This window comes from Pteropus alecto, unplaced genomic scaffold, assembly GCF_000325575.1.
Source record: "Pteropus alecto unplaced genomic scaffold, ASM32557v1 scaffold7, whole genome shotgun sequence".
Taxonomy (NCBI): Eukaryota; Metazoa; Chordata; class Mammalia; order Chiroptera; family Pteropodidae; genus Pteropus; species Pteropus alecto.
This window is the reverse complement of record NW_006494614.1, coordinates 45340767-45366195: the sequence shown is the minus strand read 5'-3', so window position 1 is coordinate 45366195 and position 25429 is coordinate 45340767. Positions and strand designations below refer to the sequence as shown.

Sequence of the window (25429 nt, the reverse complement as noted above, 5' to 3'; positions counted from 1 at the left end):
ATTATCATTTAGCAAAATTTCATCCTGCTCTTTTATTTCTTTTTGAAAGATAAATGCAGGGAGGGCAGAAATCATTCACCAAACAATCTATAAAGTTCTGAGTACCTCCATCTGCCTTATAGATGTTGGGAGGGAAAAAAAGACAGCAGCAGCATACTCCTGGAGTGGCGATTGAGACAGAATGGGCCATCTGCTTTCCATTAAAATTTCTCCCATACTGGCAGATAGGGAACTTTGGAGATATTTTTAGATTTGTAAAAGAATTTTTTCCCCTGAGGAACAGCACACACTTGGCTTTATGTGCATACATAGGAGCAATTTTATTATTAGCTTTAACATAACCTGTTATTTTTGTTGTTGTTGATGATTTTTTTTTACACTGAAGACATATCAAGTTAAGCCTGCTCTGATTTTAAAGACTTCCTCTTCCAGGGCTCAGTCAAGGTGAATGACCCACAGATTGTTGGCCTTTTATCTGGATGTATAAATTCTCCCTGACAAAGCAATACAACTTGGAACATATTTGATTACTGGATAGTCCACCCCTCCCTTTCCTGTTAACTCAGGGGAAGTTGCCTTTCCCTAACTAAGAAGAACAGTGTCCCACTTACACCCTTACAATTCCCTGGGGCTCACTAGTGAGAAGCAGGGTGGCCGGGCCTTGAATCCAGCATACAGGCCACCTCAGATTCCAGTCCAGCAGGCAGGTCAAAGCCAACACTACAGTACTGCCAGTCTGGGCTGACCTACATTCTTGCCAGTATAGCGTTCTCAGCAGCCAGGCCTCCCAGCTAGTAAGAGGAATCTAGATTCAGGATTTTCTTCTGGAACTAACAGATTCAAGAGTCCATTTAATTTACTTTCTTTCCTTCTGCCTATTAAAGGAAAGCGGAAAAAAGTCTGCAAGCCCTACAGTTAGAATATTTCCATCTTTTTAGCCTTTCAGCTCACAGCAGTAAAAATGAGATTTCTCTATCAGGATGAAGTTTTATAGGCTGTCTCCTAAACATTTTTGTAGTTCTCTCTTTGTTCTTTTTTTTTTCCCTCCCATATATAACCACAAAAACTATTATTATTATTATTATTATTATTATTATTATTATTATGACGACAGTGGTTAACAAAATCCAATAAGTTTCAAGTGTACAATTCAACAGTAAGTCATATCACATTGTATGTCAGATTTCTTATCGTCACCACATATTTGCCCCCTTTTACCCCATCTATTTCCCTCCAACCCCTCCCCTCTGGTAACCACTAGTCTACTGTCCACGTGTCTCTGTTTGTCATGTTTGTGTGTTGCTTTTAGATTTATATCTCACATATAAGTGATACTGTATTGTTTTCAACTTTTTCTGAACTCATACAACTCAATAACAACAACAAAAAAAATCCAGTTAAAAAATGGGCAAAGGACCTGAACAGATACTTCTCCCAAGAAGACATACAAATGGCCAACAAACATGAAAGGATGCTCAACATCAGTAGCTATTAGGGAAATGCAAATCAAAACCCCTTTGTTCTTTTTCTCACAGTTACTGTTATAGCTTTGCCTTTGGGCTACTGCAATAACTTCCAATCTGTTTCCTCCTCCTCTGATCTTCTCACTCTGAACTTCATTCTATACTACCGCTGGAGTAGTTTTTATAAAACACAAATCTGAAACTTTCCCAGTTTAAAATCCTCCAGTAGATTCCTATTGATAAATTCCATTCCTTAGTCTGGCATTCGGATCTCTTCAGAATCTATTCCCAGTGTATATCCTTATCTTCATTTCCTGCCACTTCCTTCACACACTGTAAACTCCATCCATACTGAACTTTTGGCCATTTCCCTAATACAGCATACATTTTCATGCCTTCATGCATGAAACGAGTATATATTTCTTTGTCCTCACCTCCACACACCTCTGACAAACTCCTGCCACTCATTGTTCAAAGCTAACTAAAACATTTCTTCTTCTAAGAAGCTGTAACTCTCCCAGACCTGTTCTTTACTCCCTCTTCAGTATTCCGCTAATACCCCAGCAGTATTTGATTATAATATATATGTTGCTTACAGATTAACCTAAACAACCTAAATTATTTCCCCATTTGACTGTAAGCTGCTGTATAAAGAACCTAGCACCATGCTTGGCACAGAGTAAGCATTTGCTAGATGTTGACTGTGCTGATGGATAATGATGAAGAAATCTGGATTAAGTCATTTTAAGGCCTTCACCGACCACCTATCACCAGTCTGTCAATTCAATTAAAAAAAAAAAAAAATTCGGGTTAAAACCATCAGCAGAAGAATAAACAATGCAGAAAGAAAATGGAATTGTTTTAGGGGAAGGGGATTTGTAAATTGAAGTCTGGCCAAAGGTTGGCGGTCAGAATGGTTGAAGGAATTAGGTCCGTTGATTTTGGACAAGAGCAAATTCAAGAAGAATAAGTGGAAAAAAAAGGCGGGGGTGGGGGGGGGTGCGGCAAGAGGAAGTAAATAATTTTGAATCTATAGTATGTTCTGAGCACTGTGCCAGGTACACCCTTTATCTGATTTAATCTTCCTCCTAGCTCTATGAAATACATTAGTCCCATTTTAGAGATGAAGATACTGAAGCTTAGACTCACCTTACACAGCTAGTAAACAGAAGAGACAGAAGCCGGGCCTGCTGAGAGAAAGACAAAGTCCATTCCCACCAACCTCCCTACCTCTCACCAAAACATGAGTCTACTCAGCATAAAACCTCATCTGGCTGCCATTTTCTTTGCCAAAATTCTTTTATTTGTTCTTCTAAACCTGGGAAAACAGGAAATTACTCTAGAGAATCAATATGGTCAAAGATGGCTCAGTTAAAAAAAAAAGTTATTCTGTTCCCACTCAGTGTCCTAATTTAGGTCATGTTCACGTTATTGAAAAGCATCACACAGGCACTGAACTGCAGAGTTAGAAGAGGTATTAAAGGTGATTGAGTCCAATTTGCCACTCAGCACAGAAATACCCTTTATAATGGCCCACACAGCTAGCCATGTGGCCTCTGCCAGCACACCCTTCTAATGATTGTGTGCTCAGAACCTCTTTAGGCAGTCAAAGCTCCTGTTGGAGAGCTCCGAAGATTAAGAAATTCTTCATTCTGAGCTAAAAACCTACTTTATAAGGAATCTTATTAGGTCTACCCTTACAGAACACGTCTGAATTAAAGGTGTTTTTGAAGTTTGGTTTTTGGTCACTTTGGCTTTGGGGTGGGGGAGGTGGGCAGTTTTCTTCTTTTTAATCTGTGAGCTTCAGACCCAAAATATCTTCAGGACATGTGTCTCCCTGCTCACAAAGGAGTGATCCTCTTTGTCTTCCTGAGCCAAGGAGTTAGTCTTCCACTAGCCTTTTGATACTCTGCTAATTTTACTTCCTAAAGATCAAGTCGTTTCTGAAAAAGTCCTCTGATTTCTCTTGAAAGTAATTTCTAATTTCCATATTAATCAAAAAATAGCTTTACATTTCTTCAGTCCTAATCCTAGTGACAACAAGAAAAAGAGATTAGATTGTATGGACATCTACAAAATAAAATGTACGCATCAGAATCCCAGGAAACCTGGTCACTAGTATATCCTTTGAGATACAAAGGAGAAAAGCTCACTTGTGCTCATTTATTCTCTTCACTCTTGACCTTTAAAGAATACATACAGAAGGATCAGACTTGTTTCCAAGGACCAAGTCATTTGGAAGGTTTGGAAAAGGCATTGCTTTAGTATTTCCTTCCCAGTTTCAACACTGACTTGCTGAATACTCTTAGTCAAAAAGTCACTTCACCTTTCCTAGCCTTTGTTTCCTTATCTTCAAGTAAGGGAAATAACATTAGTGTTGTTTTGAGGCTCAAATGAAATAACAGGTGTGAAAATATGTTTTGTATGAGCAGTGAGTAAAATATGCTTGAATTATTTGAACTTAGTATCTTTACCTTCAGTGAACTTTAACAGATCCAGGCAGCCTTGGGGTCCAGACTTATACTGCACTCTGCCTGCTTTGGGGGGTGGGGGGACATCCAGCAGGGAATAGCCACTAACTAGCAAGTACTATTATGACCTGAAGCTTATATTTCAGTGGTGAGAGATAGTCTCCCATAAACAAGGAAACATATAGTATGCCAGGTTAAGTGCTGTGAAAAAAAAGCAAGGTAAGGAGCATAGAGAGTAATGAAAGTTGAATACTGCTTTAGAAAGAAGGTAAGGTGATGTTTGAACAGAGGTCCAGAAAAAGGGAACAGAAAGGGTAAAGACTCTGAGATAGGAAAGTGCTTGACACATTTGAAGAACAGCTCGGAGGCCGTTGTGGCTAGAGTAGATTAGCACAGGGGCAAATGGTAGGAGAGAAGGTTAGAGAAGTAGCTGAGATGCAAGTTGGTCATTAAGAGGATTTCACTGTAATTGTCTTGGAAAGTTATTATGGGGCTTAAAGAGAGGAAGGAGTGTCATAATCAGGCTTAATGTTTTAACAGGATTGCTTTGGCTGCTTTGGGAAATAGACTACATGTAATGAAAGGTCGAAGGAGGGAGTCCAGTTAAGAAGCTATTGCAGTAATCTAGGTGAGAAATAATGATGACTTAGAGTAGGACAGAAAGTGTGTAATGAGATATGGTCAGATTCTGAATATATTCTGAAGGTAGAACTGAAAGGATTTGCTGATGGATTAGATTTTCATGCCTTCATGCATGAAACGAGTATATATTTCTTTGTCCTCACCTCCACACACCTCTGACAAACTCCTGCCACTCATTGTTCAAAGCTAAAACATGTCGTCTTCTAAGAAGCTATAACTCTCCCAGACCTGTTCTTTACTCCCTCTTCAGTATTCCGCTAATACCCCAGCAGTATTTGATTATAATATATATGTTGCTTACAGATTAACCTAAATAACCTAAATTATTTCCCCATTTGACTGTAAGCTGCTGTATAAAGAACCTAGCACCATGTCAAGGATGACTCTAAGTTTTCTGGCCTCGGGCTGGAAGAATGAGTTGTCACTGGTGAGGAGAAATCTGCAGAAAAACAGGTTTGGAAGGGAGTGGGAGGATAGGAAGTTAAATTTTATTTTTGAATCTTGTTAAGTTTGAAATAATAGTAACTGTTTGAAGGTTAAACTATGTGCCTGGCTCCAAATGCTTTGAAATCTTAACTAATTTACTACTTCTTGCAACCTAAGAGTAAGTAATATTATTAGTCCCATTTTACAGATGGGAAAACTAAGGCACAGAGAGGTTAAGTAAGTGGCCCAAGATCACACAAATAGTTAGCGATGTTGCTGGGATCAAACATAAGCCTAAGTCTAGCTCCAGAGACCACACTTGTAACCACTCTGCCATATAGCCTGATGTCTGGGAAACATCCAAGTGGAGATGTCGAATAGGCAGTTAGATAGTATATGAGTCAGGAGTTTAAGAGAGAAGTCTGGTCTGGCATTATGAAACTCGGATACAGTTAGTGGACAGGTGAAACTAGAAAGGTAAGTTAGGGTCAGCCACCAAAAGAGAGACATAGTCACAAGAAGATTTCGAGATCAAATCCTTGAAAGACAATCTGCCCTCTCGGATATGGTTAACCCTTTAGTCCTGCTCCTTAGAGCCAAAGAGGGTACAAGCCAAACTACTGTGAGTGCCTCCCAAAATGCTACCTACTATGCTTCTGCTTAGAATGTCCTTTCTTTCCTTTTTTTGTCCACATGCAGGGACACCTCATGCCCCGTATAATCCCAGGCAGACAATAGGTACTAAATAAACGTTGGTTGGTAAAGGCTCCTTTTCTGCCTGCTCTCTGTCATTGTCATGGTACTTTTCAGGCTGTATTCTAACTGTCCACTTATTTGTCTTTCTCTCTAATTAGTTAGTGACCCTCTCAAGGCCAGGGACCCTGTTGGATTTGTTTCTTTTGTTTTAAAACACTCATAGCCACAGAATACAACCTTCCAGGTAATCTCTTCATTGAGTACCTATTTGCTACCATATCTGTGCAAGGCACTAGTGATACCAACAATACCATAAACAGACAGCAAGATGAATAATCAGTTGGGGACAAAGAAACAACAAAATCAGGAAAGTTGTGGGGTGAAAGCCCAGCTTACTTGTGATGTCCTTTCTGGACAGAGAAAGTTGAGGAAGGGATAGTCTCTACTGGCCACATAAGACTATTGTCCACCCTGCATTTGATTTCCTGTGCTTGCTTATCCAGGCTGAGGGGAAGAGAAGGGTAGTGTGTTGACAGGGCAGGGAGTGAGAAGGAAGAGCTGAGTTACTGTGTACAGGCAAATGAGATATAGCTATGCCTTCAAGGTGATTACAATTTAAAGAGAGGTAGGACAGGATAGGAAATGTAAACAAACCAGTGAAGTACAGTGTAATAAGTTCTGTAATTGAGGATGCTGTTTCTTCAAATTTGTTCTGTGCTAAAGAGAAGTTACAGGTAGTCAGAGTTTGGTACGGTATGAGAAGTCACTTTCAGAAAAGCAGAAAAGTCTCGTGATGTTCTCAGGAAAGAAAGGAGTTCACTCTCAGTAGAGATATAAAGACTAGAATGGATGATCCCATGAGTGTGTTGTAGAGGATGCTCTAACCCAAAAATGAGGGTAGACCAAATGGTCTTTGGGTGCTTCTGACTTTAGTCGTCAATGACCCTACTTCCCTACCTTTATCTTGGCCTGAGGATGTCATCTGTAAAATGAAGAGGGTTGGATCAAATAAAGCTCCTTCTAATGCTGCCCTTCGATGATATCTGCCAAAATAAAGTGAATGAAAAAAAAGTTCTACTTAGAAACATTGAAGAAAGATCCTATAATTGCCCCTAAAGTGAAAGAAAGGCTTCTGAGATAGCATAACAAGGGATGTGATGACCCTTGGCTCACAATCTCTTGCATGAAGCTGAATACAGATTTCACATGCTTGCTTATCCAAGACTGGATTACTTTCCTTTCCAGATTAAACCCCTGATTTTCTTCTTGAGAAGTGGCAGACCTCCAGATTGCTAATTAAGTGACAACAAGTTGGCTTCCTTGGTTCTGAAATCAGAAAATGATGGGGCAGGGGGTTTTAATTTTCTTTGGAATTGGAAAGGATTTCGGGAAAGGCATATTAACAAAGATACATTATTAAAGCTCAATATTTACAAATCCCAAAGAAGCTTTTAGGGATTTAGGGATTTAATCTTTGACTTTTAAAATCAGCTTTTTATTGTCTGTCAAAATACCCATGAGCATTAAACTACAGGGAGCAGTGAGACAGGCACTTACACACTGCTAGTGCAAGTACCAATTGATAGTCTTTCTAGAAAGCAGTGTGTAAGACTCTTAGCATGTCATGTCTTATCATCTTTGCTGCTACAGCCCTTATCTGGGCCCCATCATCTGTTGACAAGAGTTTGCAATAACTCACACCTTCTCTACCCTTCCCCTCTTATAGTCTGTTTTCAATACAATGATCCGAATGACCCTTTTCAAAAATAAGTCAGATCATATTCTTCTGCGCAAAACCCATGATGGCTTCTCATTTTACTCAGAGTAAAAATCGAAATCCTTACAGTAGCCCATAAGGCCATACATGAAGTGACCAACCCTTAACCTCTGTGGCTTTCTCTGTTACTACTGTCCCACTCGATTGTTGCACTTCGGTTACACTGGCCTCTTTGCTGTTCCTCAGACATGTCCCATATACTCTGAACTTAGGGCCTTTGCACTATTTATTTTGAAGTATTTTTCGTTGTTATTGTTAACTCTATTTCCTTCAAGTCTTTGCAAAAACTTTACCTTCTCAATGTGTCTTATGCTGGTTACCCTATTTAATAGTGCAGTGCTTTCTCCCCAGTACTATAGCACTTTCGAAGTCCTTTACTCTGCCTTTTTCTCTTTTCTATAGCATTTAAGAATGTGTTTGTTTATATTTACTGTTTATCCACTGCCTTCTTACACCCCCTTAGATTCTAGGCTCCACAAGGGCAAGAATCATAGTGTCTGAAACAGAGTAGATATTTAAATATTTAAATGGCTGAACTTTAAAAATAGCACTGTCTTTTGACCTAGAAATCTCATTTCTAGAACTAGTTCCTAAAGAAATAATCAGAGATTCAGTCAAAAGTTTATTTAGGCTGTCATAGCTTATTTATAATAATGAAAATTTGCAAACAACCTAAACATCTAAAAGTAGAATAATGGTTAAATGATTTGATATAGCTACATAATGGAATATTATAAAGATATTTAAAATGTTTTGAAGAACGTGTAATTACATAGGAAAATGCTTATAATGTGAAAATGTTAGAAGGTAGAATATAAAACTATATATATACCCCTACCTCACACCAGACAAAAAAATGTATCAATGATATAAATATAAGGGCCAAAACTATAAAACTCTTAGAAGAAAACATAAGTGTAAATCTTTATGACCTTGGATTTGGCAGTGGATCTTTATATATACCACCAAAGGCATGAGCACAAAAGAAAAAATTGATAAATTGGACTTCATCTAAATTAAAAATTTTTTTGTGTCAAAGGCATTATCAAGAAAATGAGAAGACTACCCGCAGAATAAAAGACATTTGCAAATTATATATCTGATAAGGGTTTACTATCCAAAATATGTTTTTTAAAAACTATAATTCAATAACAAAAACAACCCAGTTAAAAAATGAGCAAATGTTTTGAATATTCTCCAGAGGAGGTATACAAATGCTAATAAGCACATGAAAAGATGTTCAACATCATTAAGCATTAGGATAATGCAAATCAAAACCACAGAGATACCACTTCACACTAGGATGTCTGTAATCAAAAACAAAACAAAACAAAATAACGAGTGTTGATGAGGATATGGAGAAATTGGAGCACTCATTAATTGCTTGTAGGTATGTAAAATGGTGCAGCCACTGTGAAAAACAGTTTGATGATTCCTCAGAAAGCAAAACATAATTATCATATGACCCAGCAATGCTGCTGCTGCTTCGCAGTATATATCCAAAAGAATTGAAAGCAAGACTCAAATACTTGTATCTCAATGTTCATAGTAGCATTATTCACAATAGCCAAAAGACAGAAACATCCCACATGTCTATTAACAGATGAATGAGTAACAGATACTTCTTCCAAGAAGACATACAAACAGCCAACAGATATATGAAAAGATGCTCAACTTCACTAGCTATTAGAGAAATGCAAATCAAAACCACAGTGAGATACCACCTCACACCTGTAACAATGGCTGTTATCAGTAAGACAAGTAATAGATGTTGAAGAGGTTGTGGGGGAAAAAGGAACCTTCACACACTGTTGGTGGGAATGTAAATTGGTACAGCCACTATAGAAAACAGCAGGGAGGTTCTTCAAAAAATAAAGAATAGAATTACCATATGACCCAGCAATCTCTCTTTTGGGTATCTATACACAAAAAAATTTGATCTGTAAAGATATATGCACTCTGATGTTCAATTGCCATGTTATTCACAGTGGCCAAGACAGAAACAACCAAGCGTCTTTTGATAAATAATTGGATAAAGAAGATGTACATACATACAATAGACAATTACTCAGCCATAAGAAGAAATACTGCCATTTGCGACAACATGGACGGATCTTGAGATAATCATGCTAAGCGAAAATAAGTCAGACAGAAAAAGTTGATACCCATATAATTTCATTCATGTGGGATATAAAACAGAAAGCAACAAATGAACAAAACAAACAAAAACTCGTAGACACAGACAACAGTTCAGTGGTTACCAGAGGGAAATTGGGGATGGGGTAGATAAGGGTAAAGAGGGTCAAATATATGGTGATGGAAGGAGATTTAACTTCAGATTTAACGCACAAAGCAATATACATATGTTTTATTATTATAGGTTTCAAATTGTACACTTGAAACCTATATAAGTTTATTACCCAATGTCACCCCAATAAATTTAATAGAAAATATGTAAAACAAAACAAAAACAGATGAATGTATAAACAATGTGGCAGTACATACAATAGAATATTATTCAGCCATAAAAAGAAATAAAATTCTGATACATGTTACAATATAGATGAACCTTGAAAACATTATGCTAAGTGAAAGAAACACAAAAGAACAAATAGTGTTTGATTCTGCTTCTATAAAATATCTAGAATAGGTAAATTCATAGAGACAGAAAGTGAATTAGAGGTTAACGAGGGGCTATAGGGAGAGGGAATAGGAAGTTATTGTTTAATGGGTACAGAGTTCCTGTTTGGGAGTGATTAAAAAGTTTTAGAAACAGATGGGGTGGTCGTACAACCTTGTGAATATAATGCCACTGAATTATACACTTAAAATGGTTAAAACCACAAATTTTGTTATATATATTTTATCACAATAAACAATTTCAAAAACATATAGCACCTGTACAGAATATACAGTGGTGGGTTGGATCTGGCTTCGGATCTGGCTTGTGTACAGGGCTCTCTAGAGCCAGTCATGAGCATCTGTTCCCAACTACTCATTCAGTGATGTGGTAGCTTGAAATTGGCCATGGTGGGAGTGCTTACACTGTAGAATTTGGCAAATGCTACAAAACAGCTCCATCTCAGTTCCCTTGAGCCAGTTGTTAAATATTTACCAGCACACCACTGAATATATGTGTATAAAAATGCATAGAAAACTGTCTGGAAGGATAGACACCAGACTGTTATCACCTCTAGGGAGAAGAGTGTTGTGGCAGGAATATAAAAGTAAACTTATACTTTTACCATATACATTTCTATATTATTTTAACATTTTTATAGTGAGTATATAGACATACTTTTCTTGTACTTTTTTTTTTTTTAATGGACAGGAAAATCTGCATATGTTGGGTTATGGTGTTGGTGGCTTTTCTCTTTATTTATTTATTTTTTTAGGCGAGGCAACCCTTGGTCGACCTCACAGATTGCAAGGACCTTGTCAGCTTACAATCCCGTATGTTTTTATTTTTTATGCCTACAGCACCTGGTCGTCCTAGGTGGTCTCCCATCCAAGTACTAGCCAGGCCTGACCCTGCTTAGCTTCCCAGATCAGACGGGATCGGGTTCATTCAGGGTAGCATGGCCGTTCTCTTTAGAGGCTAAAAGCTGGTCACATTGTCTGAAATGGCCCACAGAGAGGCTGAAGGCCAAGTCTGGGACCTAGATCCTGTTTCCTCAGAAATCTGCTTTTCTTCTTGCCTGACTAAATGTAGCTTTTCTTGTCTCTTTGTAGGTTACCCAACAGCCTACCCAGCAGCGGCCCCTGCCTACAATCCCAGCCTATACCCCACCAATAGCCCCAGTTATGCTCCAGGTAAGGAGAAAATAGAGATAATACTGGTGAGTGGGGTGGCTGGTGGGATCTATTTAGAAAAATAAACCCTCCTGCTGGCCTTTTCCTGTCCTGAGTTGCTCTGGGCTCAGCCTCATTCTCCTGGGAGTTCCCTTTGGGAACTGGGGCACTTCAGCCCTCAGTATGGGGACAGGGGCAGAAGTATAAGTATAAGTCCTAAGTATAAGTCCATTATACTTAGGACTTAAGGTTGGCCCATTTCTCCTCTACTGGAATGTCTGAGATGTGCATCTTCCTCACAAAACCTTTTCTGTTCTCTCAATATCCAAATCTGTGCTTTGCTCAGTTGCCCCTGAGAGTTTCATTCACACACACACACACACACATACACAGCAGACTTTCTGGGTGTGGATTTGGAAGAGAGTGAGAGTGAGAGACTTGCCACCAGAGGGTAAAGAGCTGGTTTTCAAGCTGATGCAAGAAACTTGTTTTTCAAAAATAATAAAAGCCCAACACTCTTTGGGTAGAGATTGAAATATGTTTGGAAATGTTGAAAAAGTTTGTTCTGGTTTGGGCTGGGAGTAGTACAGAGGTCTTCCCATTGATCGTAATCCCCACTCAGCTGACGCCTTAACACACAAGGTGCAGGAGAAAGACTATGGGCTCTGCAGTTAGTCCTGGGTTGAATCCTCATTACTCACTAGTTGTAAAGACTTGAACAAGTTGCTTCACCTCTCTGAGAGATGTGCTCCCTACCTAAGCGTTGTAAATGGTTTTATGTAAGTTCCTCTTTGTTTACTCATTAAGGATTTATTTTTTGATGTCCTCCAGACTGGGATGGAAAGAAAGAGGATGCCATGTTTGCCTGAAGTATCTTACAGTCCATTTGGGAGCTGTCATATAAACAAATTCATGACTATACAGTATGATGAGTATTGTAAAAGAAATACATAAGAGAGGAAGCAGAATTGCGAAGAGCAGTGTACCTGAGATTGAAAGTGTAGGGAGAGGCTTCAGAGAGGGTCTAGCATTAGGGAGAAGTAAGAGGCATTCTTTTAAGCACACAAAGGCGGAGCTGGGCATTCTAGGCAGAGTAGAGTCTAGGCAAAGACATGGAAAAGCGTTGAATGTCATGATAATACCCCCATTTTCTTGTTTAGTAATTATTATTCTATAGTTAGAAAGCTTGAAAAGACCTCAGAGATCCTCCAGTTCATCCCCTTCACATGACAAGAGAGATTCAGAGAGAAGCTGTATTTTGTCCAAGTTACCCAGTGAATCAGCAATAGAATATGGACTAGAACCCTTAGCAGATCTTCTGGCCCTTGGTCTGGTGCTTTTCTGTGCCAATCCATTACTTACTCTACTGTCATTCTCTTTTCTTCTGCGATGTTTAAATGGGCTATTTCAGAAGACCTAGATTTGAATCCTGATCTGTCATTTTTTATACTAGCAACTTTAAAGTCACCTGACCTCTCTGAACTTCAATTGCCAGTCTCTAAAGTAGGAGTCATGTCACAGTCGTATTATACACACACCCATACACATCATGAAGTTATCAGATAGCCCCTCTGTTTGGGGCAAATGAAAACTATTTTATGCAAATAAATGACGTTAAACCCCTAAAGTGTTTACATAGATGCGTCATTCTGCAGACATTTATTTTGGCCTAGTTATGTGCCCAAGACACTCTAGAAAACACTGTAGGTGATTCAGATCTGGGGAAGCTGCAGTCACTGTCCTCAAAGAACTAGGGAGCAGTGACGCACGGGCTAAAAACGTATAATGGTATTTCAGCATTGATATTGTATTCTGTATTTCCCAAAATATCTGTAATAGGAGGCAGAAATAATAAAAGCTACAGAAATTCTCTCTGATAAAATATTTAATCAGATTGGTAAGGTCTATCTTAAAAACTGTTGGTTTTGATTATCAAGTATCTCATAATATAGAAATGATTTAAATGCTATGATATCTGTGAGTTGGCTTAGTAAACTATCCAGTCTAAAACAAAATGAAGCGAGTAGTTGCAGAAAGTTAGGTAAGACCTGGAATGAAGATACATTGTCTTTGTAGTCACGAGACCATCAGCGACCTCTGTGGAAGCAGAGTTAGTCAGGTGGTGAGACTGGGAGTGAAGAAGTAGACTTAGCAGATAGAGACTACTCTCATAAAGAGGCTTGGCCCATCTGATCTCGGAAGCTAAGCAGGGTTGGGCCCGGTTAGTACTTGAATGGGAGACCACCTAGGAAGACCAGGTGCTGTAGGCATAAAAAATAAAAAAAATAAGGGATTGTAAACTGACAAGGTCCTTGCAGTCTGTGAGGTCAACCAAGGGTTGCCTCGCCTAAAAAAAAAAGCTTGGCCACAAGGGAAAGGAGAACAAGAGGATGTTGATTAGAAGGGAAAGTAGAGTTAAAGGAGGGGTTTTTTTGGAATATGAGCATGGTTGAATAAGTACTGATGGGAAGGGTCAAGTGGAGAGGACAAGTCGGATGCAAGAGCCAGATGGAGCCAGGCCTCTAAAGAGGCTGTGATGGGGTGAGAAATCCAGAGCTTGGTTCATTTCTTTGGGAAGCTGGTGGAGGGGGGGTGCCTCACAGGGGAGGGTGGCTCTTCTTCCCAGACTAAAGGAAAGCTCACAGGTGGAAATGCTTAGAATAAATTGCCCACTGGGAAGTGGAGAGTTCTTATCTGATGATTGGGTTTGCTGAGACAGATGAGCAAGGATAGAGGGAAGGTTCTTAAGGAGAGAGGTCAAGGTGTGAAAGTCTCACTGGAAATGGTGGGAGAGGACACTACCAGCAGGTAACACAGCCATGTAACATTGGAGGCCTGGCTGAGGGTAGATGCCCTGAACTTGTCAGGACTCTATTTCCCAGCATGCGGGTATTTTCTCATGATGTCAGAACTTCTGGTGAGAGATTGTGGAATTGCTTTAGGATTAGTCTGGCAAGAAAGTAGAGGATGGGAAATATATAGCTAATATTTTTTGAATGGTTCCTATGTGCCAGGGATTATTTTAAACTATTAATGGATATTAACTTGTTTTATATCACAGTAAACCTTTGAGGTCAGTACTGTTGTTATTCCCATTTTCCAAGTTGGAAAAGTAACATTTAGAGGAGTTGGGGAACTAGCACAAAGATCCAAGCCCAGCCATCCTGCCACCACACCCGCATGGGTATTTAACAACTACATTATGGTTGCAGTTGGCCAGAGAAAAGTTGAGGAGTTAGACTAGAGCAACCAGACTAGAGAGGGAAGGGAGAGCAGACAGGAGGAGGCTGAAACTGGTGTGTGTGTGTGCGTGCGTGCGTGCAGGGTAGGAGTGGGGGGGTGCAGATGTAGAGATTGGAAAGCTCCTGGCATGTATAAAGTACTGATTAAGTTTCGATTTTAAAACATCAGCTCTCATCAGACTTGATTTTCTGCAATTTTGTTTTGAAAAGTCAACATATTTCTAAGCTATGACTAAACCAACCTAGACCATTTTTTCAGAAACCCACAAAATCCACTAGAGAGGGTGGTAATTAGCATACTGTGTCAGACAGCCCCAAACTGGGAGTCGGAAGACCAGGGTTATAGTGCTAACTCTGCTACTGAACACACGTGCACACACATACCCTGGCCAGCCTGTCTCAGGGAGGCTGGCCTTTGCATTCACCAGGTCTCCTGACTGCTGTGGGGGAGCTCCTGCTATAGAGGAACTAGCTCAAGGACAGAGAGGGCAAAGTAGGTTACTTTCAGCTCCTGCCAGAGCCAGCCATTTGTGATGCTGATAGAGGCCTGCAGGGTAGAAACCTGCAAAGGCTCTTAGGTTTTAATTTCTCTCAGCTTCTTCAGATAGACCAAGAAGTTACTTCAGAGAGAGCTATTTTTAACAGCTCAGAGTACCCTAGGATGTCATCTGTTCAGGATGAAAGGAAACATTTCATTGGTTTTAAAGGAAATGTAGGTACTTGGAGCTCTTTCCCAACCTCTTAATGACTTTAAGGATCTCATTTAAGAACTGTTTGACCCCACACGAGACAGGAGCCAACGGAGACTTGTTTTCAGATCTGGAGACCAAGTGATGTATCATATTGATGATACTCTGACTTGAAAATGAAAGGAAAGGAGAAAATAGGTTAACTAATATAAATAAAAATGAAATACTGTCTCACAAGAAATCTGTTTATAAATAATTTTCATCTATTGTCTCACTTGATTTCATAGCAGCCATGGAAGGTACAAATATATTATTCCCATTTTACATATGTTGAACCTAGGGAAAGGCAAAGGAAAGGAATTTGTGTTTTCTGAACACCTGCCGTCTTCCAGGTGTTAATTTTTCCATATGTCAGTTTTTACATAATGTCACAGATGTTAATTTTTACTTTATTGTGAGTTAAAGCTTCTGGCTTCCAATTTTGCTCAGTGGGGTTAAATAACTTGTCCAAAGTTGCCCAGCTAAAAAGCACTGGAGCTGGGATTCAAACCCAGTCTTTCTGAGCCCACGGGCTGTGCTCCTCTTTTGGTACCACATTTTCCCAGAGGCTGCAGGGAATGAAATGCCTCTGCATTGGTCCTAGCTCTCTTGGGCTTTATAGAGAGTTCTTCAGAGGCCAAAGATGATGATTTTGTCCATGAACCTTCACATCCTCTAGCACAGAAAGTCTTAGTCATTTATGAAGTCCCTCTGCAGTACTCGGGAGAATTGAAACTTAGGATGGATAAGCAAAGAGCAGGAGCTTGGGCTTGTTTATGTCTAGGCAGCCTCTTGGTCAGCTGCCTGGAAAATATCATGGCATCCAAGGAGGTGCCCCTCCTCAATGAACAGGTTTTTCTGGATGGCAAGTCTGTCACTCTGCTCCAGGGTAAAGGCACTTCGCACCCTCTGCATTCTCTGTTTCCTGTATAGTGTGGGGTAAGCTGCTATCTTGAGACAAAGTCATGTTTTTGTTACTGCAATGTATACTACTTTGCACAGATTCTTAGTGGTAATTTCAACTAACATTTCTATCCAACAGAGTTTCAGTTCCTGCATTCAGCTTATGGTAGGAGAGCTATTTTTCCTCATATGTATTATGGCCTATGAATGTGTTATCTCGTAACAACAGTAGATCCCCTCTCCTTTCCTCCCCAGATCCCATCCCCAAGGCTTGGGCTCCCCCAGGTGGCTCAGCAGCAGTTCCTAAAGCATGCAGGAACATGTCTGATGGTGCAAAATCATGGGTTGGAGACACACATGAACCATCCCTTAGGGCAGCAGTGAAGGATTATGGCACTAAAAGGTGTTTCTCCCCTTCATGACCTCTGGGGTCCCTATGTGACCTAGGTCGGAAACCTTCACCGTAACCTGGCTGCTGAATTCAAACAAACAAGTGAACAAAAATTCCTGGACCTGTATGGCTCCCCTGTTGGCTTCGTGGCAGCCCCTGTGGAGGAGTACCTGGATTATGCCTCTAAGAACCCCAAAAAACAGTCTGCCCCAGGATCAGATTTTCCATCTCCATTGGCAGTCTAACATGTTTGAAGACCTGATTGACTTTAGATACAACCTGTTTCCTTAGCCCAAATCTTGAGCTCTGAATCATTTTCAGAACATTTTCCTGGATGGAGAAAGGTGAGGGCCAAATGTGCTAAATGAGCCAGGGACCAGAGCTAAGTTCTCTGGGCAGTGTGGACTCCAGGCCCAAGGCACCACGGGAACTAATGGGCACCTGTGAGGGTCCCAGCAGTATAACTTGACTAGGTCCTTTTTGTCATAGACAGGAAGGGACCATGGGAGAGACTTGCTCCTTTACTACCCTCACCTGGGCTGCTCAGGACAATTTTTTGTAAAATTTCTATACACCTTTTCAGCTTCTACCCTTGAATTATTTGGATGTTCGCTATTGAATTTGTGTGTGGCACATCTTTCAGGAGATGAGCTGTGAAAATTTCTCCTTGCCACTGCTGTGGGATGCGAGATCTTGGGCAATTTGCTTATGTCTCCAGGCCATAGATAATGTGTTTTAATCCAGGTGATCTCTGAGGTCCCTTTAAATGCTAACAGCCTATATTCTCTTATACTTTTATTGTTTGAATTTTTCTAGTCACAGACTTGTTTCTTATATCATTTGGCAAGGGGGGGGCGGTAATTTTTTATTTGCCTCAGGATATATGAACTCGGACGGAGGTCTCCATAAAAAGTAGGAGAAGCTCTCATGCATCCTTACCCCTCCAATTATAGCATTCACAGTTCTGTGCCAGGCCTTACTGAGCTGGCCCTTTGAAGATACAAAGACCAGTAAGACAAAGTCTCTGTTCTCAAGGAGCTCACAGTTTAGTGGGGAAGACAGAGAAGCCAGCAAGTATGGGGGCTTCTGTGAATCACAGGGACGGGGATAGTGAACCATATGGGATCCTTGATGGGGCTGTGGTCAAGAGATAGGGGAAAAGAAAAGACTTCATAGTAGAGATGAGTCTTCAGCTCATGATTGATGGATTAATAAATATTTACCAGGTGGCATTCGGGGAAAGACATGCCAGAAAGAGTGAGCATTGTGAGCAAAAATACAGAGATAGAGTGTTTCTTGATGTATTCTGGGAATGATGAACAGTTTTGTTTGGCAGTATACAAGGTTGGAGAGTGAAAATAAAGAAAGAGTCTAGAGAGATCATAGGGCTAGATTATGAAGGACCTTGAATGCCACACAAAATGTTCATCCTTCATTTCAGCCTTATAGGCAGTGAACAACCATGGAATGTTTTTAAGAAAGGTTTTCTGATTAGGAGTAAGTCTTAGAAATATCACTCAACTTGGAGGTTAAATTTGGTGGGTTTCGAAACAGAGCAGTAATAGTTCAGGTGAGAGATGATGAGAGTTTAAATTAGAGCTGTCCATAACTGTGGGGATAGAAGAATGGACAGATACCAAGATTACATATCTGTAAGATGGGATGACACTTTATTTTTGATCCTCATACCAATACTATGATGCAATCAGGGACTGATTATTATTGCCATTTATGAAACAACAAAACTGAAGTTTAGAAAGGTCATGTGACTTGCCCAAGGTCTCACAATTAATAAGTGGCACAGCCCAGGCTAGAATTCAGATTTTCTGACTTACTGCATTGTTCAGGATGATGGTCCCTTGCTGCCTCTCCTCCTTGTAAGTGTGCTTAACGGACTGTTCAAGTGTCAAAGGGCGTGAGGGCCCCGTATCTGGGGAAGTGAACAACCCAGCACCTGGATGTGGGCAGCATGCTGTGACTGGGCCATGGCCCTTCACTGCCAAGGGTTCTCTCTCTGTCTCTCTCTTTTCTTTTTAAATTGAGGAGTAACACATATACTGTACACATGAAATGCGGTAGTCTCAAGTGTACATCTCAGTAATATTTGACATATGTATACACTTGTATTTAATTACCACCCAGTTCAAAATATAGAAATATCTAGGAGTTGGTATGTTTCATGGTACCCAAGACCAAACATGCCGGTCGGAGCAGCCTACTCTGTTACCATGTCTCTGAAATCTTCAGTTGAATTGTCTTCATCCATAGTGGTAAGCTCCGAATCACTACTACCAACAGAATGAATTACTTTAGAATTGTACGTGGAGGAGGAAGATCATATGGTACAACTAACTAATGAAAAAATCAAATTGACAGCTAATATTTGTTTTTTGTTTTTATTCTTCTTATTTATCCAGTTGTTTAAATTATTAAGTATTTAAATATCCAAAGAAATATAGAAAATACCGATTTTGATTTTTTTTTTTTTTAAATACTGTTATCGGAGGAAAATACTTCTTCAGGAACATATATAGTTTAGTTCACTTGATCACTTGGGAAATACATAATAAAAGGCACAGTCGCACTTGCTTCTTTCCTGGTTAATTTGGAACGTTATTTTACTCTGTGTAATGCTGTCTTGTTCACTCTCTGGTTAGCGTGTGGCTGTGTTGCATCTCCAGCTAGACCATGAGTACCTTGTGTGCGGTGACCATGACCCACGTGTGTTCTTGTCCACCGTGGCGCTCCCCTCAGTGCTGAGTACAGTGTAGGCCTCAGTCACTTTCTGGTTAATTTTTATTTACTTTATCACACAGTCCTTCAGGCTTATGTCAGACTTTGGCTTATGATGAAAATTATGGTAAATTATGCACCACTTCGGGAAACGACTGGATCTGGACCTCCAAATTCTCCACAGCTAAATTTAGGCCTCCTGTTCCTGGTGGAGTCCCTGTGGGGTCTTGAGGGCATGGACTTGCTCTGACTTCTCAGAGCTACATGTTTCACCTTTAGGGAGTTGTTTTGGGTGGCCAGGGCTCTCTGGCCACATGGAGTGGAAGGTTTTAAATTGGAGATATCTTGATAAGATTTTTCAACACTAATTGGATCTTTTATTAATCTCCAACCCCCTCTCACTCCTCCATCCTGGAAAAAGAAACCTAAGAAAATTGTTTGAAACTGACTGCCCTTTTCCTGCATTGTCTACAGAGTCATGTCTTAATGTCCAGCAAAGGCCCTGGACTCTGCATGGAATTCTGCTGGGTCTCCATTTCTTCTGCCAGAATTCTCCTTTTAGTGTCACTTCCCTGCCCATGATTTCCTTCTCATTTTTCAGCATCTGCTGTATATATTGCGGGCCATTAACTCAAGTGCAGGGTCAGCCCAGAATGGCTACACTTCTAGCCTTGGATCAGTAAAAAGAGCAAAGTCCTTGACCTCCTTCTCTGGGCCCAGTACCTTCATGACTGAAGGAACTGGAAGCATTACCTGTTAACTCAGACAAGCAGTGGGTATGGGATCTCTCTGGAGGTGGACTACCCTTGTTCTGGTGGAATTAGAGTATATAGACATTTTCCTTTCATGCTACCGGTCTTACCTCGGCCCCTTGTTTCAGGTGTATTGGACTGTTGCCAGTGCAGCTCCACCTCCTAATATACTTTAAAACACCCATATCCATGACTCCCAAGACCTTATTTGAACAGAAAAGATACTAAAATCAGTCTTTTTGCCCTAATTTGGGTCCAGCAATTTGGGTCAAGAATGTTTTTCTTTAGTGTTTGAAAGTATATCAAGGGAAATATCTAAAATGTTAGGCATTTCCCCCCTTTGAAACCCTATTTCCTCTCTCCTTCCCCACAGGATACCATGAAGGTAAGTTTTTTGAGTTATTCCCCACTTTTAGAACATAGGAAGCATCATCCTTCCACATTTTTCAAGCTGAGCTTTGAGTCAGCCTGGGACGTGTCTCTAGATTTCTTTCAAACTGGGCCTCATCTCTATTTCACACCTACCCCAAGTTTGACATTTACTTTCTTAATGGCCTGAAAGATCATCTGTAGTTCATGAGGAGATATCTCAAGTGAGGCACCAGTAGCACCTCAGCAGGAGATATAAAGGGTATGCAAGGTTTGTCTGTCAGGCCCCAGGTATGTCTACAGGAGGAGTTAGCAGGGAGTGCCCCACTGGCAAGCCTGTGCCTTCTAAGCTGCCAGAGTTCTATCCTTTTAGAAGAGATGGCAGTCCAGCAAGGTTCATGTTATGTGGTAATTACTTTTGGGTCTGTCTTTGAAAGCAGCTTATTAAATACACCTCCGGATGAGATTTCAGGTGTAAAAGAAAAAAAAAGAGTACTCAGTTGATCCTGGCCCAGTATAGTCAAAGGCTCCAAGTTGTTACACATTCATGAGAAAGCGGCTAAGGAGTATTCCAGAGCCTTAGACCAGAATGTCATGCAGCAGGAGGCAGTATTCATAGGCATCTTCGTGGTTTTAGTGGTAGAAAATCATGACTCTCCTAATTAGTATAAGTTTAGATTTTCTCAATTTTAAATCCTTTAGAAGCTCACTTCAGCCGTCCTCTCAACCACTCACCCATCTCAGAAAGGCTGAACCATCCTGTGTGTCTGAACAGATTCACTTGGGTTATATGTTTCCGTCTAGCTCAAGACCCTTGCTTTGTGTCTGTAATTGGTGGTGCCGCTTCTTATTTCTGCCTAATGCCATTCTTGTGTCTTCCCTTAAGCAACTCTGCTGATGAAACAGGCCTGGCCACAGAACTCATCCTCCTGTGGCACTGAAGGCACCTTCCACCTCCCAGTGGACACCGGGACCGAGAACCGAACTTACCAAGCATCCTCTGCGGCTTTCAGTAAATACAGCCTGTCTCCTCCTTTCCTTGTTCCCCTTGGTTGGGACTGATTTTTCTCTTAGTAAGAAAGGAAAGGGAACTGACATTTATAAGACACTATTTTAAGAGGTTCTCCTACCCACACAAAAAATTGGCCCTCCTCGTACAGGAAGGTCATCCTCTTTGATCATGCAGCCACCTTTGGGGAGACACAGAGCAGTGAGGGAGGGAGAAGGAAGTACTCGCCTGGCTAACAAGTTCGATGAGGGAAGGACTTACTACATTTCAAAGGAAAGGGGACAGAGGGAACATTTGGATGCCTGCCAGTGGACCTTTGGATAGAGAGGGCTCCTTCGATTGGCACAGGGTTTGACTTCACACTATGGACATCTGGATCAGATAATTCTTTGTTGTGGGGAGTTGTCCTGTGCATTGTAGGATGCTTAGCAGCACCCCGGCCTCTGCCCACTGGATGCAGTAGCAAACCTCATTATAACAATCAGAAATGTCTAGTTTTTGCTAAATATCCACTGGGCGGCAGCGTGCCCCCTGTGTAAGTAATAGTGCCCTAGTGGAAGCTACACTGTGGAACCAAAATATGTACATGGAGTCTCAGGGAGGACGGAAACCATCAGGCCAGTCACATTGGTCAGTCATCCTTAGGCTCAGTTGGGTGACTGTTGGTTTCACCTTCACGTCTGATTTTTAATACAAAATGGCTCAACTGGGTAAAATGAGGACCAATGTTTAGAAATTACCAAGTAGCATTTCGACTCTGAATAAGTGAAAACTTTGTGCCTCGTTGGAGCTGTCCAAAAGAGGAATGGCTGGCTTTGGTTGTGGAAAGTGCCTATCTCTTAAGGTGTTCCAGCAGGGGCTGGACAAGCTCTCAAAGGGATGTCGCAGACTAGGTCCTATAGTCTGTGATTCAGCGAATTATTAATCTGTTAAGTAGATTAGAAGAATACATTGTATGTTTTTCTTTAAAATACTCAGTGTTATAGCCCCTAGATGTCAACCTCAGCTTATGTTGATATACAACATAACTCTCAACTTTTAGAGAATATGCTTTCATAATCACCTTCTCATTTAATCTGTACTGTAGTTCTGTTATTTGGGTGGATTTTTATTCCAGTTGGAAATCTGAGGCTCAGAAAGGTAATATATTCATTGCCATCCAACTAGTAAAAGTTATCACCCAGATTAAGTTACTATTGTCTTTTTTTCATGAGAGTAATTGTTCTCTTTAAGAGAGGGATGGCAGCAGTAGGGAGTTTTTCCAGATATCTATAGCATTATATATGTAAATGGGCATATACATACATATTCTCCCTTCTATCTACATATATAGATGTAGATGCATATAGACACACCTACTATAGTGCAGCAAAAAGAAACCTGGTATAGAAGACCAAAAGAGTTTGGATTTTAGATTCTGTGTAACCTTGGATAACTCATGACCAGAATTTGGACCTTGGTTTTTCCAACTGAAGGTTCTCTCTAGCTATTAGACTCCTGATTCTGTTACGTTGTTGCTGGGTACTGAATATCCTCCACTCTGGGAAGGAACCTCCTCTCTAGCTGCCCTGAGGTCCACTAGCCTTTGCTCACACCTCTCCAGGTATGGCGTACTCATTCCTTCCGGAGGCATCCCTTTCTACAGTGAAAAAGTTTTGAGTGTTAGAAGGCCTTACCTTCTACTATGTTTAAATCTTCCTGCAATCCCATCTAAATGTCCAGTAACTATACTCTACTGCCCTCTCACAGGTTATCACAGTCCCTGGAAAGGATGACCAAAATATCCCCCACCTCTTTTAAGCAAGTAATGCATGAACTTGTGCAATTTTTAAATAGAAATGAGGATTGACTGACCCTCCCACACTCTCCAGGGTTCCTCCCAGCACACAGATTTTGTGGCTTCTAATGTCACAGGAAATTCAGGGCAATTTGGCAAATTCCATTCAACTTCACCAACCCTTACTAAGCCTGTTTGTAATTAGGTCTCTCTCCTATTTATTCAGCACTCTCTTGAGCTACCAACAAGGAGACTTGGGGGTCAAAGCTAGAATCGGACATAGAGCCTTGTCCAGACGTATAAATCTTATGGTCAATAAACCGATTAGTCTAAAAGGCATCCTTGATGTGAGGATCAATGCCTCTGAATGTGTAGGGGCTCTACAACTGGAAAGATTTACGACAGTGCATAGAGCTCCAAGAGAGGACTGAAAAGGTTTTACCTTGCTAATGTACACACTCTATTACCCTGTTTGATAGAGCCTAAAATTACGGTTAGGAACCTGAGAGAAAGAACAAGGCGTCAATAAACAAAGCCTCTTTCATAAGGCAGAGCTAGGATTTTTAGTGATGAAATTCCTTTTTTCTCTCATGATATTGCCTTTAGTGAAACGATTATGCAAAGGCTAATATACCAAATACCCAAGATTGGACTGCAGAGACCTATAACTCAGAAAGGAGCTCTGCCCAGGGGATGGTAAGCCCTGAACTCTGAGTCCAGCTCTGCATTGATTCGCTGTGCAGTTTTGGGAAGTCTCTTTTCTTCTGGGCTCCAGTTTTTTCATCTGAAATAGAGGGTTGAATATAAGTCTCTAATGTCCTTACAGGCATAGCATTCCAAAGACCTAACTCTGTGACCTTCAGACTTAGGTAGAACTACCTTAAGGAGAGTCAGGCCTCCCATGAGGGAGTTGTGTCTCAGTTCATTTGAGCAAAATGAATGTTTTTGGGGGGGGATGGGGAGCAGGTGTTTTTTGCATCAAGTCCAACAACTTCTTTCACTTAGATGCACAAAATAAGGACATCGAATTTTATGATGCTCAAGGTAGCCCAGGCTGCAGGCCAGGGCATTTTCCAGTGATCCTCAAGGGTATGAACAGGCCCACCAGTCAGAGGTAGAAAGTCCTTGGCAATGATTTTCTCACAAGTTTCATTGAACTACTCAGAAACTTAGAATCAGCATTAGAAAGGTCCCTCTGACATTATCTAGTCTGAATGAGGGTATTTCTTGAGAGAAGAATTGACCCAACTCACTGACAGGGCCCAGGATAGGGCCCAGGGCAGTTTCTACAGCCTTCTGACATAAATGGTGACCTTGAGAACCACTGTAGGCAGAGGAAGGAGCACTGAGTCCTGAGTCCTCATGAGCAGTGGCTTTTTCTCTCATCATCCGCTTATCATCTCTTCTCTGAGATGTTTGTGTTGGTCCTAATGATATCTAAGATCTCTTCTAGCTTTGCATTTCTACTTCTCCCTTCTCAGATTATCTGGACAGACAAGCAAGGCCTTCTTCTGCAGCATTATCATTTTTTCTTGCAAAGGGTGTTTCGGCTACTGATTTGTATTCTGAGTATGTGTGCATCTTCATTTCATAACATGAAGAAAGGGAAACATTCTCAGACAAGGTTATTCTTAGATATGGAAACCAAATTCTACTGCAGTCTCTTGGAGCCTTTTGATTTTCCTCACAGGGATGATCTCAACACTTTGTGAGATTATTGTCCTTGTGGCATAGAGGGAGTAGTACAGGCTTCCGCAGGGGATAAAAATTCCATTGCACATTCTCAGGGAGCATATAAGAAAGTCACCAGCATTGTTGGCTTATTAACTTTAAAGAATCACAAAATCATGGCATTTTAAACTGTAAAATCTTAAAATCTTAGAATTCTAGAGTCTGTGTTTCAAGTTGGATCACAGTGTGTAAGTTCATAGTTTAACCTCCTGTCTACTATATTTCAGACCAGTGTCTGCTTATAATACCCCCAGGACAGGAAGCTTACTATCTATACAGTGAAAGAGAATAATAGCTAACCTTTATGAAGTATTTTTAATTTGTTAGGCACTATTCTAAGGGCTTTGCACTTATTAATGTATTCATCACAGTAACCCTATGAAGTAGGTACTATTATTATCTCCATTTTACAGATGAGACTGATGTATTCTATAGCTATTAAGTAGTAGGGCTGGGGTTTCAACCCAGGTAATCAGTCTGGCTCCAGACTATTTGTAAGCACTGCTTTGTGCTGGATAGCTTTTAGA

General features: G+C 40.6%; 1 protein-coding gene and 1 pseudogene across 6 annotated transcripts in view; one reads left to right on the top strand and one right to left on the bottom strand.

Annotated features, from left to right (window-relative positions):
• Positions 1-25429, top strand: part of FAM168A (family with sequence similarity 168 member A) — a 159055-nt gene that overhangs the window by 121694 nt on the left and 11932 nt on the right. For 4 of the 6 annotated variants that reach the window (XM_015600347.2, XM_006926596.3, XM_015600349.2 and 1 more), the window contains 3 exons: positions 11208-11288; positions 16280-16306; positions 21272-21397. In XM_015600347.2, the coding sequence (XP_015455833.1) occupies positions 11208-11288; positions 16280-16306; positions 21272-21397 (234 nt within the window). The remainder of the gene's footprint in view (positions 1-11207; positions 11289-16279; positions 16307-21271; positions 21398-25429) is intronic. The other 2 variants (XM_006926598.3, XM_025042780.1) reach the window with 2 other exon arrangements.
• LOC112474794 lies at positions 10947-11065 on the bottom strand (annotated as a pseudogene).